Below are 19031 nucleotides of genomic sequence, written 5' to 3'. Positions count from 1 at the left end.
ATACATTTTTAAAATTAATTTAACTAACTTTTGACTTGGATTCTGAAGATCCGTCTGTATCAGTGATTCTCAAAGTAGTCCTCAGATCTATATTATCTGGGAACTTGATAGCAGTACAGATTCTTTGGGCTCCTATTCAGATGTCATGCTAAAGTTTGAGAACCAGTGTGCAAATCAGAATTGCTGGGGGTGGAATGGAAGAACATATACTTAATGTTTCCCAGTTCCTCTTGGCAAACTAGTGTAAGGTGTAGTATTTTTCGTTCTCCTAGGGAGCAACTAATATGTCCATAATGCCATTTTTTATTCTCTGAAGAGCAGATTCAGACTAATGTCCTTGCTTTTTGGATAGTTTATTACCAAGTAGTATTGCTCACATGTAACTTAAAAATGGCAGAGCTATTAAATTTCTGGGTGATATAAAAGTATGCTTTTAAAAGTCTTCAGTAACACTTGAATATCATCTACTAATGAAGAAAGAATGAAAAAAAACAAAAGCTCAAGCATAGGGCTTAATTTCTAAAGTCACTTACTAACATGGTACAACAAGTGCTGTGTCCTCCAGAACAGTTTGCCTTTTCAGGCTTGTCCAGAGTGTTTCAGGCTCACCTTCTCCAGTCGGTGTGGTAGAAGTGATCTGCGTAGCTCACAATGTTGAAGGGGTAGTTGAGGTTGTTTTGAATGACACGCCGTCCAGTTCCATCAGGGAATATACACTCCAGTTTTTTAGTTCCTTTTAAAACAAAGAGATCCTTTTATATGATGAAAAAAATTTTTTTCTTTTACCAGAAACAGTGGCAAGTAAAATTCATTCTCAGAGAAAACAAAGGTGGAATATTTTATCCCCGTTGCAATAATACAAATTAAAAACTAAAAATTTCCTGTTCTATTACCAGTCTTCAGGTTGTTTAAGACCATTCTAGTTTTTATTGGAATTTAAACTCTTAATCCTCTTTTGGAAAACAGGATTGCATTTACAGAAACCTGGCTAAGTTTCTCCCAGAGGAGGAAATAGAGATAAAGTTACATCAGTGTTAAAGAAGTTTACATGTGAGCTCATATACTGTTAAAACATTTGGATAAATACCTGCCCTTTGTAAGCAAGGCTGCCTTTTAACTAAAATCCTTTTTTTTTAGACTATATTATTTTCTAGGCAGGAATAAAAAGTAAAATGCTAGCCTGACTTGTGTTTTTCAATGTAAATATTTTAATAGCTAAACAAGACAGGAATTTCCAAGTGTGACCTCATGGACTGTGTATCCCACCAGGCTCCTCTGTCCATGGAATTCTCCAAGCAAGAATACTGGAGTGGGTAGCCATTCCCTTCTCCAGGGGATCTTCCCAACCCAGGGATTGAACCCAGGTCTCCTGCAGTGCAGGCAGATTCTTCACCAGCTGAGCCACTGGGGAAGCCATTTTCTCATGGAACCCTTAAGTAAATTTCAAATACCTATTAAAAATATCACTTGTTTTGGGCAGCTGGGTTGTAATATTGACCCACCTGCATTTTTGTCCCTTTTATTAGAATCAAATTCCTTAAGAACAGCTTTATTTTTTAGTATCGAATGAAACAAAGTATCTTTTCAGTTGTACTAATAGTAACGAAATTATACAACAGAGAGAACCTGGGAACAGGCAGCCCAAATTTATTACTAAAGGAAGCCATCCTGCCATATTGCTTTTCAAAGAATGTCCCCAGCATAACAGCATACTGACTGTTAGAATAACAGATACTTATAGATGTTGTAATACTGAGACAAGAAAATAATAACCTCTGTTCATTTATCTAAGCCTGTCAATTCCAACAGTGTGTAATACTTATTTTTAACCTAAAAGATGTGCCAAGTGCTTGTGTTGGGGGAAGGAAAGCAGTAAAAAATAAGTTGGACATCGTACTAGCTCTCAAACTTACCGCCTCATTTATACACATAAGACCTCAGGAAGTTCACTGTAAGAATTGTTACAAAGTGTCCTTTAAAACAGGGGTCCCAAATTTCTGGGCTCTAATGCCTGATGATCTGAAGTGGGGCTAATACAATTAATAATAGAAATAAAGTGCACAGTAAATAGAACCTACTCAAATCATCCCAAAACGCCCTGTCCTCCCCTGTCCATGGAAAAACTCTTCGACGAAACCAGTCTCTGGTGCCGAAAAGGTTAGGGACGCTGCTGTAAAAGGCATAGAGCATTTGCTGTAGTGTTATAAATTTAAACCAGAAGTTCCAAATGGTGGGATCTGGTTTTACTGTAAAATCAGAGTGCTCACACTGCACGCTATAGTGTTCTGTATTTGCATTCCATCAATAGTATTACCTGCATCTGCCCAGCAGAGCAGTTTGGAGAAGGGGTCGAAGGTTAATCCATTGGGTAGTCCAATGTCTTTATTCACTAGAATTCTTCTGTTTTCTCCATCTAAGGATGACATTTCAATCTTAGGTGCTTCTCGATTCCAATCTGTCCAGTACAGGTTGCTATGGGTAAATGAAATGGATAAAGATAAACCACCTCAATGCGTAGAATCCAAATTTCAGAGTCAAAAACACTGCTGAAAGTTAAAGCTGAAGGTTATCTTTATATGTCCCAGTTGATGACCTTAGCAATTATTGTAGACAGGAAACACTGTTCTGTTAACCACTGCCACTGTGAAAATGGGGCCAGAGGAATAACACATCTGGTGTCTGAGTTTTGCTTACTTGCACCATTTTACACAGGTAACCCCACTATGGCTTTAACAACTGGGATTTCCTAATATGTTGCTGGAGGGAGACCCACCTCATTCCAGTTGAAGTCGCAGGGTTGGCCTGATCCAAAGTAGCCCCCAGTCTCTCTCACATACTCTTGAATCCTCTACATACCACATCACAGGCTTAGTAATTTCCTTGTTATTCTGTTATTCATTAGTTTACTGTCTTATTTCCTAGAACGTAGTAGAACATAGGCTCCATGAAAGGACAGACCCTGTCTTTGCCTAAACAGTGCCTGACACCTAGTAGATCCTCCGTGAATACTGTTAAATTAACGTGCACTTTTATGCTCATGTTCTGACCCTCCCTACGTTGTACTTAGAACCCAAGGGCTTCAAGTGAGGGTCAACAGGTAACAGAGGAGAATTAGGGAAGCCCAGCTGACCCCTGGATTGGATCCACAGCGATGGCACGAGGGTTCACTAGGTCCGTGTGGAAGAGGACCCGACGCTCAGAGCCATCCAGCCTGGCCCTCTCTATCTTATCCAGGCCGCTGTCCGTCCAGTACATTGTTCTACGGAAGTGGTCGATGGCAAGACCTTCAGGGCTTATTAGACCTGAAATAAAGCAAAGGCAAGACTGAAGCAACTGCAGCTATGAAAGGAGAATCTGAAGCAGAAAGGTCTACTATGTTCCAACAGTTAAGGGGAAAATCTTGAGAGTCTCTAAAAAAACAGACTTAATAGAGAAGTAGGTCCTTTGTAGTTTTCCTACCATGTCTAGTTCACTCTAGCCTCATAAGACGCCCCCCGCCCCAAGCCTGGTGGCACCAAGCGTCCCCAGGGCTGGGGCCACTCCCTGAGTTCCTACACAAGCCCTTCCTGTTCAGAGTCCTATCTAGAAGGTAGATGGGAGACTTAGGCACAAAACAGGCAAATAACCTGGACTGAGTACAATGAAATAAAATGGGAAGTGTCTTCTGGTTGGAGCTGCTGACCTGAGTTAATGACCATCTCGGGCTCTGCTCCTGGTTCCAAACTGGCACGGCTAATTGTCCGTCCAGCAACATCTGTCCAGTACACCATCCTCTCCCGGCAGTCATAGTCAATTCCCACGACTATGGAGCCCTGTGTGACCAAAACACAGAATTGGAAGAATTAAGGTTCCTTGCACTTCCCCCGACTTCATGCTCAGCCACCTCACTCATTTGTTCATGGCAGCTGGGCGCAGTGGGTAGAAGTATAGGCGATGGAGGCTGGCTTCCCTGAGCCAACGCCAGGCTTGGCCACTTACTTCGGCACTACCTTCATTTTGCAAATGAGGTGACAAAGGCATACAGAAGTTAACAGCACCTACTTCACATGGCTGCTATCAACATAATACCAGAAAAGCTTATAAAGTATCCTAACCAGTGATGAGTACATTGTAAGCTTTCAATAAGCATTATTACTGTTGCTGGTAAAAACAAAAGTGATTTCATGAAAAGATCAGCCCATTCAGTGGTTAGAGGACAAATGTTAGTCTCAGCAAAGTAAGTCTTTAATACTTCACTGGACAAAAACTGACTCTGTCAAATGTAATCCAGCACTTTTTGAAAAAGCCTGTCTAAAATTTGCCAACATATAATGAAATCAACCCTCCCCTGCCCTGTCAGTCAGATCTTTCTGCTATTTGAGCTGCAGACACCCTTACCCTTGTCTCTGCGTCTTACTACAAAGCAATCCTTGGGCTGTACTCTAGTGTAAAAGAAAGTCTGTTAGAACTCGAAGGAACTGGGGAATGGTGGCCACCTGACTTCTGGCTTGGGAGCTCTCCCCTCCTTCCTTATTGCTAAATAAATGACAAAATCCTTTTTGTAAGTGCTGAGTCGGTGATATTCCTTTCCAAAATTCTGCCCAGAAGTTGCTTCATTGAATTCCAGCCCAGACTCCTGCTCTGAGAAGCCCAGCAGATGTGCAAAGCCAACACCAACGCTGTCCCTGAGGTCTTGCAAGCTCCCTGCTTGCCTAACAAAGCCTCCTGGGACTGGCCTGACTGGGAGAGGAGTCAGGACAAGAAAAGCAGCATTAGGCTACTATGGGAAAGTGGGCAGTTTTATATAGGATTTTAATTTTCAATTTTACTTGAAAATTGAAAGTTACCTGTCTTGGGCAAGGGGGCACATCCATACAGGCTTCCGTTAACCCAGGGGATCATGGGATTTATAAGCCCATTAATGATTTCAAGATTTCTTGGAGAAAAAAGTCCCACTTAAACCTTGTAGAGAAACTAAAAATCACAGCTAGTGTCTGGAATAACACACAACTCAAATCTTAAAAGTGGGGAGGGGAACCCATTATAAGTGTCACTGCCTTTCTGGTGAACTCCCTTCTCTTTCCTCCCATCTTAGTGAAGAAATCCCTGCTCCAAAATGGAGTGTGTTGACCATAGGGAAGCTGTCAGCTCGGGAAGCAGCCAGCATCCCTTGGGGAAAGCCCTGTCTACTCCTTTCCAGCATCATGTGCTCCCCATATCTTCATCTATGACAGATTCAGCTGGTCAACAGGACCAAAGAGGAGGGAAAGGGTCCACAACAACAAGGCTATCACTAGTTGACTTCCAGAATATGCAGAGATGTCTGTGGCTTAAAGAGAATGCTGGGGGCTGGGGTTAAAAATCACTTTCCCTTGGATCCCCATCGCTGCCTCAGTATCCTGACAACTCTGAAATTCGCCTTCCACATAGCTGAAACCCCACACACCAACTGGAGAAAGTAGCCTTGATCAGTCAGATGCGGCTCCCAGCAACAGCACCCCTCCCTTAGGTTCCCAAAGATAACTGCCAAACAGGAGCCCTCCAGGAGCGCCCCTGCACCTCAGACCTTGCCCAGATCTGATAATGCAATACAGCCCCACCCCCAGGGGAGAAGTCCACTTTACATGCAGCGACAGCAGGGTCTTGGCCGTGTCCTTCTGAAGCCTGGTACCATTGAGGGGCAAGTGGCCAATCTGCTGGCCCTGGGCATAGAGCAGGAAGGTGCCCACTGGTGGAGGGGTCACGTCGGGCCGGGGCGTGGGCCGGATCGTGGGCGGAGCCACGGTGGGTATACCTGCCGTGAGGAAGAGGGAGGTGGAAGGAGCAGAGCGAAGGAAATGGTCAGTGGAGAGGAGAAGAAAAGTTTACTTCCCCATTTGCCAGAGCCTCCAGAAACATCAGAAGTTCTTTACTCTGGACAGATGTGCCCCAGATGTGCCTTAAAAGAAATTCTAATTTCCAGGGTTTTTTCTCCCAAAGATCAATTATACAAATCACTGCCAATTACTGGGGAGGAAGACAACAAAGTATTTCCCTTTGAACAAAGCAGAACATCCCCCTTTTTTAAAAAAAAAAAAAATATCCAGAGCCAGTGTTGTGTCAGCTTCTCTTTGGGGCCCCATGGTGACATCTGTCCCCTTACACCCCAGGCTCAGAGTAGTGGGAGCAGGCGGTGGCACTACATATTGAACTGAGCTCCAGATGTTCTAATTACAGCAAGTGCTGATGACAAAACCAAACGTTAAATCTGCACTGGGATCTGGGGCGGACAAGATTATAAATCAGCACAGCCCATCAGCGACTTCTTCCACTGGACCTGTCCACCCCTCATTCCCCCACCTTCACCCACAGCTGGCAGCTTCCCTACAGGGACCTCAACACGGCAGAGGGGAGGGAGGGCTGCCCTCAGGTGCTTACATGCAGGGGTGATGCCTGGTTGCGAGCGGGTGCCCTGCACCTCTCTGCCGTCCTGGTCAACACACCAGCAGAAGTCACTCTTGCCGTGGCACTGCAGTGGGGTGAAGTGGCCCAGGTCGTCGCACTGAGGCACGTATTGGTCGTCCCTGGGGGTGCCCCCGTAGTGCTCCAGCAGGCTTTCCCTCCAGCGCTCACAGACGGTCCGGGGCCTCTGGGTGGGCTCTGAGCAGATGTGGACCAAGAGCCTTTTGAGTGTGAGCCAAGGACAGACTGTAGCATGTGGTTCAAGATCCCCAGGCCTGGCCTCCTCATCTTCTTCCTCCTCATGTCCATAACAAGGCCTCAACCAAGCCCTTGAATGCTGGCCCCGAGCAGCAAAGTGCTCCAGGAGGTTCTCCTGGGGATCGGGAGAAGGGGTTGTCCCGATGCTCCTGTGACCCTTAGGCCAGGAGGAGTGTCATCAAGGCCCAGCCACATCAGGAAAGAACAAGAGGCAGTAACATCCGGGGTGCAGGGCTTGCTCAGCCTGGGAAGGGGCCTCTGCTAACAGCACTTCTGGGGACTCTCCTTGGGGACTTAGTGGCCTACATGATGCTTAAAGCCAATATTTATTCCTTCTTGTTTCAAACTCTGGGACCTGCATCTGAGAGGGCTGTCTTGAGACTGGCCAGTGTGTCTTAGGAAGTATTACCGAACGCCCTGCTTACGTGTGGCCCTACGTATCTGTCCGCTGGAAAACTATACTGAGTAAAACTGACTATAATTAGTATGTGTGATCATAGAGTTGGTGGCAAACAACTTGATACAGACTGCGACACTCCAGCTCCTTGAAGTCCTTTGGCTACCCTGCCCTGGGTTTATCTCAAAGCTGAGGCCCCAGCTTCCCGCCGTGTTGCTCGGTTCCTCCCTTTCTCCAGCATCTTTCGCCATCCTTCCTCCTTCCTCACGACTGTGCTGAAACTCTTGTTAGCTGCCGTGGCAGAAGAGCTTCCCTACCAGCAGTTTTTCCCCAGACTGCTTCTACAGGGCTGCCAAGGCTCTGTCTCAGATACAGCAGTCCTCTGTCTGCTAAGACTCTGCTTGAGGCAGTTTAACTTGACAGACTCCTAAGATAGGATGACCTACAGGAATTGAAGTACTGATTGAAGGTATTTGTCCTTCATTAATTCCTGCAACTCAGAGCCTGCAGAATCACACATCAGACTTAACTTCTATCACCACATGGATGTGTAACAGATTTCAGAGGAGAACAAAAACTAAGCTTTCTCCCCTCAAAGCTTCTCTCCCCTAAACTTTTCCATAGCATTATATAGCATCTCCACCTTTCCATTGCTCAGACTCACTAAACCCTGACTCCCTTCTCCCACTCTACATCTGATATATCAAAAACTGTCAGCTGATATCTCCACATCTCACCACATCTACCCCTGTCATCTCGTGCCAGAATTACTATGTATGTTAGCCTTCTTACTGGTTTCCCTGCTTCCATCATCTTTCCTGCTCCCCACCCCCTGCCCTGCTGTAAACTCAACCAGCAGCCAGAAAGAGTCCCTTAAAAAAAAAAAAAGTCATCTCATGTCACTCCTTTGGTTAAAACCTCCAATGAGTTCAAAGAACAGCTGGAAACACTACATTTGAGCACCTGGAAAACCAGAAGATGGTGAATAAAATCTCCAGAGCTCCAACCAAAGGAGCACAACTCCAAGACTCACAATGTTGGGGGCAAGCCGATGCCCTTCAGGTTGCCGCTGGAGCTCATAACCCATGGGAAGCAAAGCTCTTTTTAAAACATCATGGAGAAAAAAGACTGACTTCCTCACCCAAATGTGTCTCAGAGGACCCAGAGAGGAAAATACCATTTCCTCAGACACTCGCCATCATCACCGGGTGGGATTCCCTGAAGAAGTTCCCAGCATCGCCCCTGGTCCACATTCCAAACTCAGAGCATCAGTTCTTGGGGGACCACCCAACAAGGCAGTCAGCCTCTGGGAAAGGAGTACCTCACGTCACTTACATGTGGGCATCTGTCATTGCTTACTATTTCAAGCTGTTTCTCAATCCAATCATGGATTTATTTCTCTTTCTGGCTGGCAGGGTTTTAAATACTTTTGAATTTTGGGCACAGAGTGTTCTCTCACCCGTGAAAGCGGACCCTATTATGCAGATGAGACTAGTCAGAAATGGCGACCAAGGCCAAACCAGCACCCAGAGAGGCCTGGTCATGGGAAAGAGTCTGCACGAAGGAACGTGCCCCTCTTGCTGTAATTAACGTCTCATTCTCTTGGCTCCCTTCTGGATCACTGTCCTTCATACATGACTATCTTAATAAATTTAACAGGATTCTGAACCATTCTGTTAGGGCACCTCCCAACCATCTGATTTCTTTAAATCCCAGCTGGAATTTAATCAAGACTTTTTAAAGACTAGGCATGAGTGAAACAGAATTTCTCTGTATTTGGGGTGGGGGGGGGGACCTGAAAAATCTTTCCCCAGAAACAGGGGAAACAAAAAGGAATGTTATAGTGGAAGCAAGGGTATATAGACATCTAGAACAAACATTACCAATGTTTACTTATATTAATCTTAGAAGCACTAATGTCCTGGCCATAACAATTCATATTATGGAAAGGATCAAAACTGGCAATCAAAATCAAAACTGTAATCAAAATTACAAAAATGAAGTAATTTTCCATTTCTTACTCTCATACATTAAAAGCCAAGACTGGTACTTATGGAACCTTCCTCAACAGTAAAAACTGATCTTTGAATAGTGAGCTCATGGATCTGTACAGGAATTACTTTGGTTAAAATGATAATGCTGTGTTTCATTAATAAAGTTCTTCTGTATTAAAAGAAAAAGTTCTTCTCATCTTTGAACCACTCAACAAAGGAGCAGCAGTCTGCCTTGGCAACCTACAGTTGGCGTGAACTCTTGAGTGCTTGGAAACCACACCCCACACCCATGCAGACAGGGAGTGCTTAGACCATAACAGACAAGTTCATCAGCAGCATCTTAGGTCTCTAAGGTGAACAGAACAGATCCCTGCACCTCTTCTATAGGTGGCAGGAGCAAGAGTGATTCCCCATCGACATGTTGGGAAGAGGGCTGGGGTTACTAGCTTAGAATAAACCAGTGGGATCCACCTACAAGGGTCACACTTATTTTCCCCACTGATATTAAAACAGACTTCAGACTATTTCCTGCACTCCACAAGTCAGAGACAAGTGATACAAAGTCACATGGGGAGGCCTCCCTGACCTTACCAGGTGTGCACTGAAATCCATCCCCGTAATATCCAGGTTGGCAGCGGCAGGAGAAGGAGCCAGGGGTATTAGAGCAGGTGGCCAAGGGGTGACATCTGTTTTCCGAGCATTCGTCGACATCTGCAGCAGTCAGGGACAGAGAGGGAGGGAAGGAAGGAGCATGATTTCACTGAACACGTGCCTCAGTGTGCGTGGATTGACACCCAGGCATCCACTTCAGAAGACCCTCATGTAGGGGCAGAAACATACCGGCACCTTAAAGGGTACAGAGGGTACAGAGTGCAAGGGACACGTCCAGTGTAGAAGTCAAACGTGGTCTCTCACACAGAAATACATCCTGGCGTCTTTCGTCTACAGTTAATTCCAGGAGGTTATTACCTTTGAACTAACATTTAGCCCATAAACCATTTCCTTTCAGTAACACTACAATAAATATAGATAACAATAGTTTATTTTTTCCTTTCTTTATTGGCACTATCTCGATATTCAGTTCAGTTGCTCAGTCGTGTCTGACTCTTTGCGACCCCATGAACTGCACCACTCCAGGCCTCCCTGTCCATCACCAACTTCAGAGTTTACTCAAACTCATGTCCATCGAGTCGGTGATGTCATCCAGCCATCTCATCCTCTGTTGTCCCCTTCTCCTCCTGCCCCCAATCCCTCCCAGCATCAGAGTCTTTTCCAATGAGTCAACTCTTCGTATGAGGTGGCCAAAGTATTGGAGCTTCAGCTTCAACATCAGTCCTTCCAATGAACACTCAGAACTGATCTCCTTTAGGATGCACTGGTTGGATCTCCTTGCAGTCCAAGGGACTCTTAAGAGTCTTCTCCAACACCACAGTTCAAAAGCATTAATTCTTCAGCGCTCAGCCTTCTTCACAGTCCAACTCTCACATCCATACATGACCACTGGAAAAACCATAGCCTTGACTAGATGGACCTTTGTTGGCAAAGTAAAGTCTCTGCTTTTGAATATGCTATCTAGGCTGGTCATAACTTTCCCTCTAGGAGTAAGCGTCTTTTAATTTCATGGCTGCAGTCACCATCTGCAGTGATTTTGGAGCCCCAAAAAATAAAGTCTGACACTGTTTCCACTGTTTCCCCATCTATTTCCCATGAAGTGATGGGATTGGATGCCATGATCTTCGTTTTCTGAATGTTGAGCTTTAAGCCAACTTTTTCACTCTCTTCTTTCACTTTCATCAAGAGGCTTTTAATTCCTCTTCACTTTCTGCCATAAGGGTGGTGTCATCTGCTAACCCTCTTCCAACAACACAAGAGGACTCTACACATGGACATCACCAGATGGTCAACACCGAAATCAGATTGATTATATTCTTTGCAGCCAAAGATGGAGAAGCTCTATACATTCAGCAAAAACAACACCAAGAGCTGACTGTGGCTCAGATCATGAACTCCTTATTGCCAAATTCAGTCTGAAATTGAAGAAAGTAGGGAAAACCAGTAGACCATTCAGGCATGACCTAAATCAAATCCCTTATGATTATACAGTGGAAGTGAGGAATAGATTTAAGGGACTAGATCTGATAGAGTGCCTGATGAACTATGGACAGAGGTTCATGACACTGTACAGGAGACAGGGATCAAGACCATCCCCATGGAAAAGAAATGCAAAAAAGCAAAATGGCTGTCTGGGGAGCCCTTACAAATAGCTATGAAAAGAAGAGAAGCTAAAAGCAAAGGAGGAAAGGAAAGATAAAAGCATCTGAATGCAGAGTTCCAAAGAATAGCAAGAAGAGATAAGAAAGCCTTCTTCAGCGATCAATGCAAAGAAATAGAGGAAAACAACAGAATGGGAAAGACTAGAGATCTCTTCAAGAAAATTAGAGATACCAAGGGAACATTTCATGCAAAGATGGGCTGGATAAAGGACAGAAATGGTACGGACCTAACAGAAGCAGATGATGTTAAGAAGAGGTGGCAAGAATACACAGAAGAACTGTACAAAAAAGATCTTCACTACCCGGATAATCACAATGGTGTGATCACTCACCGACAGCCAGACATCCTGGAATGCGAAGACAAGTGGGCCTTAGAAAGCATCACTACGAACAAAACTAGTGGAGGTAATGGAATTCCACTTGAGCTGTTTCAAATCCTGAAAGATGATGCTGTGAAAGTGCTGCACTCAATATGCCAGCAAATTTGGAAAACTCAACAGTGGCCACAGGACTGGAAAAGGTCAATTTTCATTCCAATTCCAAAGAAAGGCAATGCCAAAGAATGCTCAAACTACCACACAATTGCACTCATCTCACATGCTAGTAAAGTCATGCTCAAAATTCTCCAAGCCAGGCTTCAGCAATATGTGAACCGTGAACTTCCAGATGTTCAAGCTGGTTTTGGAGAAGCCAGAGGAACCAGAGATCAAATTGCCAAGGATCATCAAAAAAGCAAGAGAGTTCCAGAAAAACATCTATTTCTGCTTTATTGACTATGCCAAAGCCTTTGACTGTGCGGATCACAATAAACTGTGGAAAATTCTGAAAGAGATGGGAATACCAGACCACCTGACCAGCCTCTTGAGAAACCTCTATGCAGATCAGGAAGCAACCGTTAGAACTGAACATGGAACAACAGACTGGTTCCAAATAGGAAAAGGAGTATGTCAAGGCTGTATACTGTCACCCTGCTTATTTAACTTCTGTGCAGAGTACATCATGAGAAACGCTGGGCTGGAAGAAGCACAAGCTGGGATCAAGATTGCTGCGAGAAATATCAATAACCTCAGACAAGATTGCCAGGAGAAATATCTCCCTATAGTACCAATTTATAGATGCAAAAGAACCCAGTGAAGCTCCAACTTAGTTTCTCAACTAACAAACACATTCAGTCTTACATAATCAGAGACTCCTACTACCTAGAATGTCCAAAAACTTTCAGAAATTAAAAAAAAAAACTTTTTTAATCAGAAATTTACTTTCCACCTTTAGAAGAAATATAGAAGTATAAGAAAAATATCATCAGAGGATTTAAGACAACACATAGAAAAGAAAATTTAAATTTGTCCAGGTTTTCAGTACAAACAGTTCAGGTCCCAACATTCCTACACTGTACCATGTGGATTAATCTTCATATTTCTCATAGCTGCAACATCCTGAAACTTCAAAGAAAGGCGGATTTACATTCCTTTTATTTACTGAAATCAGTGCAGGCAGACAATAGCAACACACCGCCCCTACCCTCCACCCTGCTGCCAGGAAAAAAAGTCTGACAATCTAACTGCTGAAACCAATGGCCAGTAGTTGAGATAAGCCATCTTCAGAGACAGGAAGTCTTCCTGAGCAAAGAGGGGATCAAGGGGTTGGATCTGATCAAGGCTCAATGGAAAATAAAGCAGTCACACCCGAGCTAACATACAAAAAATGTTTTAAAATTGTGTGAAGAGGGAAAAAACATGGGATGGGATGATCAACATTAAACCAAGAGAACAGGAGTCACAGGATGAACTCTGTCGAATCTGTACAGATTGTGACAGAGACACATGGCGCCCTGGAAGCTGGAGACTTAAGAACCCCGAATGCAATGCCAGTCAGCTGGGGACAAACATGGCTCCAGGCGCCCAGCCTCCCAGGTCCCAGATGGATTCTCTCCTGGGGTGACCAGTGCCACCCCTGCTGTGACCACGTTGCACCGAGCCGCCTCTCCATCACTAAGGGCTTTTCCCATCTACCAGTAAGTAGACGTACTGGACACAGCACAGACGTTCTCTTCAGGGGAAAGGAAAATCTCTGACATCGTAATTAGCAATGTAATGACTTACACTGCTTATCCTCCTGATCCGGCATTTCAGTTCAGTTCAGTTGCTCAATCGTGTCCGACTCGACTCTGCAACCCCATGAATTGCAGCACGCCAGGCCTCCCTGTCCATCACCAACTCCCGGAGTTCACTCAGACTCACGTCCATCGAGTCAGTGATGCCATCCAGCCATCTCATCCTCTGTCGTCCCCTTCTCCTCCTGCCTCCAATCCCTCCCAGCATCAGAGTCTTTTCCAATGAGTCAACTCTTTGCATGAGGTGGCCAAAGTACTGGAGTTTCAGCTTTAGCATCATTCCTTCCAAAGAACACCCGGGACTGATCTCCTTTAGGACGGACTGGTTGGATCTCCTTGCAGTCCAAGGGACTCTTAAGAGTCTTCTCCAACACCACAGTTCAAAAGCATCAATTCTTTGGCACTCAGCCTTCTTCACAGTCCAAACTCTCACATCCATACATGACCACTGGAAAAACCATAGCCTTGACTAGATGGACCTTTGTTGGCAAAGTAAAGTCTCTGCTTTTGAATATGCTATCTAGGTTGGTCATAACTTTTCTTCCAAGGAGTAAGCGTCTGTTAATTTCATGGCTGCAGCCACCATCTGCAGTGATTTTGGAGCCCCCCAAAAATAAAGTCTGACACTGTTTCCCCATCTATTTCCCATGAAGTGATGGGATCGGATGCCATGATCTTCGTTTTCTGAATGTTGAGCTTTAAGCCAACTTTTTCACTCTCCTCTTTCACTTTGATCAAGAGGCTTTTTAGTTCCTCTTCACTTTCTGCCATAAGGGTGGTAGCCACCATTTAGCCCCCATAAATTACTTCACTCTGAAGTCTGAAACACCTTGAATGCCTGACACGACCAAAGTTAATGCCACCTAGAGAGACTCTGCCTAGATGAGCATTTGGCCTGCCTGGATGCCTTCCTTTCACTGACAAAGGCAGGAAAGTGGTTATAAATTTATCTGCAAGGTTAAATTGGTTAGCTCCTCAATTAACCAAAACTAAACCAAATTAATTACAACGGGAAACTTATCTCCAATCTGATCAGTCAGGGCTGTATATTGTCATGTTTCATTATCTTTGAGGTTGGCCCAGTTTGTTCAGAAGGACAATGCCAAGGTCCAGTTGGCTGAAGTTGGTGCCCATTCAGTTCCTTGTGCTTTCTATGATGCTATAAAACCAAACTGCAAAAATTAACATCCAACCAAATGCAGGAAATTAAAGCTATTCATAATGCATATGCTAAAAGTACTTCTCATGGTAACAGGAACCCCAGGCAATGGCAGGAAGCAGGAATTCCTGAGACACAGGGCCTATTTCTAGAACCCATAGATCAGTTGCTTGTGATTACTTTTGTGAACAAAGAGAAAGAGGATTCCCCAGAGGTTCTGAGTTATGTTCTTAAAGCCTATGGCCTAAAATTCCAACCAGACCTGAAAGAGCAGCCATCCTCCCAAGGGCAAAGTTTGGGAAGACAATAACTTATGAATGAACAGGGAAAAAGTCTCTGAAGAGACGGAGAGTATCACAGGTGAACAACTCCCGTCCCCTAAAGCTGGAGAAGCTTAAGATTCCCTGAAGCAAGCTCCCCATCTCCTCCTTGGAGGCTCTCACACCATGTCAGAGAACTGGAGCCCCACCAGCCACTCCAGGGCCTGAGTGCAGAGCAGGCTACCCGCCTTCCTCAGAGGACCAACCCTGAGGGGTATAGGGGGAACCAGAGCTTTTGTGTAAAGGAGAACTCTTCCTAGCTTCAGGGGATCAGGTGTCAGCAGAAAGTATAAAGACACTTTGAACTCCTTAGCAAGGGAGGAGTTTCTTCTTACACTCCTGGGACAGGGGTGTGCTTAACCATCAGTGTCAGGGTCCTCAGGTGCTGTAGGTCAAGGTAGCAAGGTTCAAGGCACAGGAGAGTCTCTGGGAAGTCAGACAATGCCAGATGGCTTAATCTCAGTGCAATTCTCCATTCTATCTGCTCCCAAGCAGCTAAAACACCTCTTTGGAAAATGTGTTTAAAATTCTCTATTTTGAGTGCAGGCTTTGGTGCTTCAACATTCTTCTCCCTGCCTTAATTCTGAGTCCACACCCAAAACCCAGCTGAAATCCCTTCAAAACAAGCCCAGCCCCTGGACTCTAGCTTTCCCCTCCTGCCTCCCCTGGTTTGCTTTCGAAACACCCAGTGAAATTCCCTGGCGCCAACTCTCCTTGATCCCGCTCCAGACCCCAACAAAGGCTTGAAGGCCCATGAGTTGTCACTCCCCACCTACTCGGTCAGGACCTGAATTCTGGCTGTGCCCATAGGGTCCTGCATGGCAGGACCTGTGAGTAGAGGCAGCTTCTTCCCTTCAAGCCTTGGTCTCCATACCGCTTGTGGCCACACCAACTTTACTATACCTTATCCAGAGTCTGCACTCCTCCCACAAAAGCCATGTGCGAGAACAGTGTAAGAACCCCTAGTCACAGCCCTTCTGTGGGTAATGGGCCATCTGTAACCCAGTTCCTCAACTCACACGTGCTCCTCCCTGAAAAGGTCTCAGCTCACAAAAATCTGCTTTTCCATCCAGCAAAGTCACTAAGAGCTGCACGGACAAACGTGCCTGAGAAATATCCAGCTCACACCAATGCAGGATCGAAATCAATCCTGACTGAGGGGAGCTGGAAAAGATTTCATTCTACTTGTATAAAAATAATTCCTCCTTGTGACTCAGGCTAGATCGAGAACCCAAAGCCAAGGGCAGCCTCCCCAGGGAAACTGGTTTTTAACAAACTGGCTGGAGACAGAAAAACCCACACACTCTTTCAATGCCAGTTTGACGGACTGAAAACGAATGTGCTATCTAAGTGTGCTCACAAAACAGAGCCTTCATCGCGATTTTCCTCCTTTCTTCTCTATCTCAGTTGTCACTGGGACACATGCACCCTGTGACATGCCTTTAAAACTGCGTGCACACACACACACGTTTATACACTTATCCTGAAAGCCACCTTCATGACTAGCCCAGCCTGATTTATGCGCAGCAGAGGCCTTTAGGAAAATGATTGTTATTCTCTACTGCCCCGAAGCTTGGACGGCAACCACAGGGTAACTGATTATGGCAGGCAGCCTCTCATAGATGGTCCCAAAGATCCCTTCCTCCTGGTATTCAGGGTCTTCTATAATCCCCTTCCTTTGAGCAACTGGCTTCCAGCTAAGACACTAAAGCAATACTGAGGAGACATCACTTTTGTGGTCACTGCCAACCTGCTAGAGAGGCCTCCTGCTGCTGGCTTTGATAAAGGAAGTTACCTTGTGGGAGAGGTCTGAGTGGCAAGAAGCTGAAAGTCACCTCCAGGCAATAGCCAGCAGGGACCTGGAAAGTCCCTGGGGAACGGAATCCTGCCGATAACCACGTGAGCCTCTTTCCTGACCTGGACCCCAGATGAGACCCCAGGTCTGGCAGACCCCCTGACTGCAGCCTTGTGAAGATCCTAAAGCAAACGAATGAGCTAGACCATACAGATAATAATACAGTGCACTGTTTTAAGCTGTTACGTGTCTGGGGTAAATGGTTATGTTGCAACAGACTACTAATACACTGGGGAAGCAACAGATTGGCCTGGCCTACGTTTAAGTTTGTGGGTTCCAGAGAGAATCCCAAAAGTAGAGAAGCAGAGATGAACGAGGGACAATTGAAAATGTCCCTGAAATCAGAAACAGGGCAGCCATAGCAAAGAATGACAATCCTAGAAAACTCCCAGCATGGAAAAGTAGCTAATTTCAAGGTCCTACTACAACCCCAGAAGGTAACCCAAGTCCTCCAGGACAAGCAGAAGTTAAAAGAAGGGAGAATGATTCTCGAAGGGGTTAGGACAAGCAGCAGCTCACCTACATTAGCATTCTGATTTTAATCCTCATCACATCTAAGCGGCGATTAATTTCAACTTCTTTGTTTTAAACCAAAGACCTAAGGAATGAAAGGCTTTTGAAACACCATCTCAGCTGACCTGAGTAGCCAGATGTTTAAATATGGAATTCTACTGACAAGATTTTTTTCTCTGGTTCTCATTTCTGAGAGCCAGTAGTGTGTTAGGTCAAACTGAATGATGAGTTTCCACAAGGGAGGAAAAAGCAGTATTCCTACTGTGGGGCTCAACAGAAACGTGAGAGGTTTGTGTGCATCACCTGATGCCTCCTCCCACCCCCCCACCACCCCCAGACCTAGAGGGTGCCTCCATCTGTATAGAGTATCTGTTGCAGATGGAGCTCTCTGGCCAGTCAAGTGGGACAAGCATCTGTGACTTACACCTCTACTCCATCCTAACTTACACCTCTACTCCATCCTAACTTGAAAAGCACTTGAGCTCTGCCTAAACCTGGGGGTGTTTTTAGGGAGAAAGAACCACCTCAGAGCTGAACTGAGTCACAGTTTTGGGTCATTTCAATATAAACTGTGCTTTCAAGAAACCCATACAGCTAAGCTTCTGTACATCAGAAGTGGAAACGTTCAAGAGCCAGGTTCGAAAAGCCCCACATCTGGAAAGGAGCAGAGGGCTGTGCTGCCCTGACATATCTGTTCCGTCAAGAACATGTGGCTTTAGGCTGCTGGTCCATTCAGCCCATCCAGATGAAACCAAAGAGAAAGGGGAGGAGGAGAAGAAGCCAACGGCTGGTGAGGAGGGAGGGGCCAGGCTATGCGATCTGTTTAAGAAGATCTGATCTAGTTAAGAACAGGCTATTTGATCTGTTTGAGAAGAAGGAGAAGGGGACAACAGAGGACGAGATGGGTAGATGGTCTCACCAACTCAATGGACATGAGTTTGAGCAATCTCCAGAAGATAGTGAAGGACAGGGAAGCCTGGCGTTCTGCAGTCCATGGGATCGCAAAGAGTCGCAAAGAGTCGGACACCAGAGGGACTGAACAACAACAAAGCTCCTAGAGGCTGTTCTTAGCATACTTGCTCAGTGGGCCCAGGTATTCCGGGTCCAGATGCAAAAAGCAATTTGAAAAGAAGGGAAAGCCTGCATTTTCAATTTCTGTTCCTAAAACTGACTCCTTTCCCACCATCCTCTCATTTCCGAGTATCTCATTTAACCATTATTTGTGTGTATTACTGACAGATGTTTTGAAGATCTTTAGTGAATTATCTAGGCTTACTGAATGATCTCTATATTAAGGTACTACTAATCCCAGTTTCATGAACATATATAGAGTGTTATTTCTAGTTTTTCAGTAACAACCTCATACATCTTGAAGTTAAATTTAAATAGTTAGTCCTGCTTTCTGGTTTAGTGATTTCATAAAATATGGTATAAAGTCTTAAAGACAGTTCCATTTCTGGAAGGAAAGCTTTGAGTACTTAGGTATGCATTAATATCCTTTTATATCTGTGGATTTTTCTTCTCTCTCTCCCTCTCCCCTTTCAGAGAGAGAGAGACAAAGGAATAAATTACACAGAAAGAACTGTATGTATGTTTAGAGATTGCTTCAAATACCACTTCAAGCAGGGGAATAGCAACTAAAAATTGGGCAAGACTGGAAGTGCTGAATTAAGCCATTAGCTAGAGAGACTGAAGGATGGAGACTTCCTCCCAGGGGAATATACAATTT

General features: G+C 45.0%; 1 protein-coding gene across 1 annotated transcript in view; it reads right to left on the bottom strand.

The window, feature by feature from the left end:
- NID2 (nidogen 2) overlaps positions 1 to 19031 on the bottom strand; it is an 87279-nt gene that overhangs the window by 1179 nt on the left and 67069 nt on the right. The window contains exons 12-18 of the mRNA XM_018054343.1: positions 9661 to 9780; positions 6397 to 6618; positions 5604 to 5773; positions 3683 to 3812; positions 3131 to 3302; positions 2315 to 2472; positions 610 to 733 (exon numbers count right to left, since the gene is read on the bottom strand). Of these exons, the coding sequence (XP_017909832.1) occupies positions 610 to 733; positions 2315 to 2472; positions 3131 to 3302; positions 3683 to 3812; positions 5604 to 5773; positions 6397 to 6618; positions 9661 to 9780 (1096 nt within the window). The remainder of the gene's footprint in view (positions 1 to 609; positions 734 to 2314; positions 2473 to 3130; positions 3303 to 3682; positions 3813 to 5603; positions 5774 to 6396; positions 6619 to 9660; positions 9781 to 19031) is intronic.

Source organism: Capra hircus, chromosome 10 (assembly GCF_001704415.2).
Source record: "Capra hircus breed San Clemente chromosome 10, ASM170441v1, whole genome shotgun sequence".
Taxonomy (NCBI): Eukaryota; Metazoa; Chordata; class Mammalia; order Artiodactyla; family Bovidae; genus Capra; species Capra hircus.
Note: the sequence above shows the minus strand (reverse complement) of the source record. Positions and strands in the feature narration are given on the sequence as shown.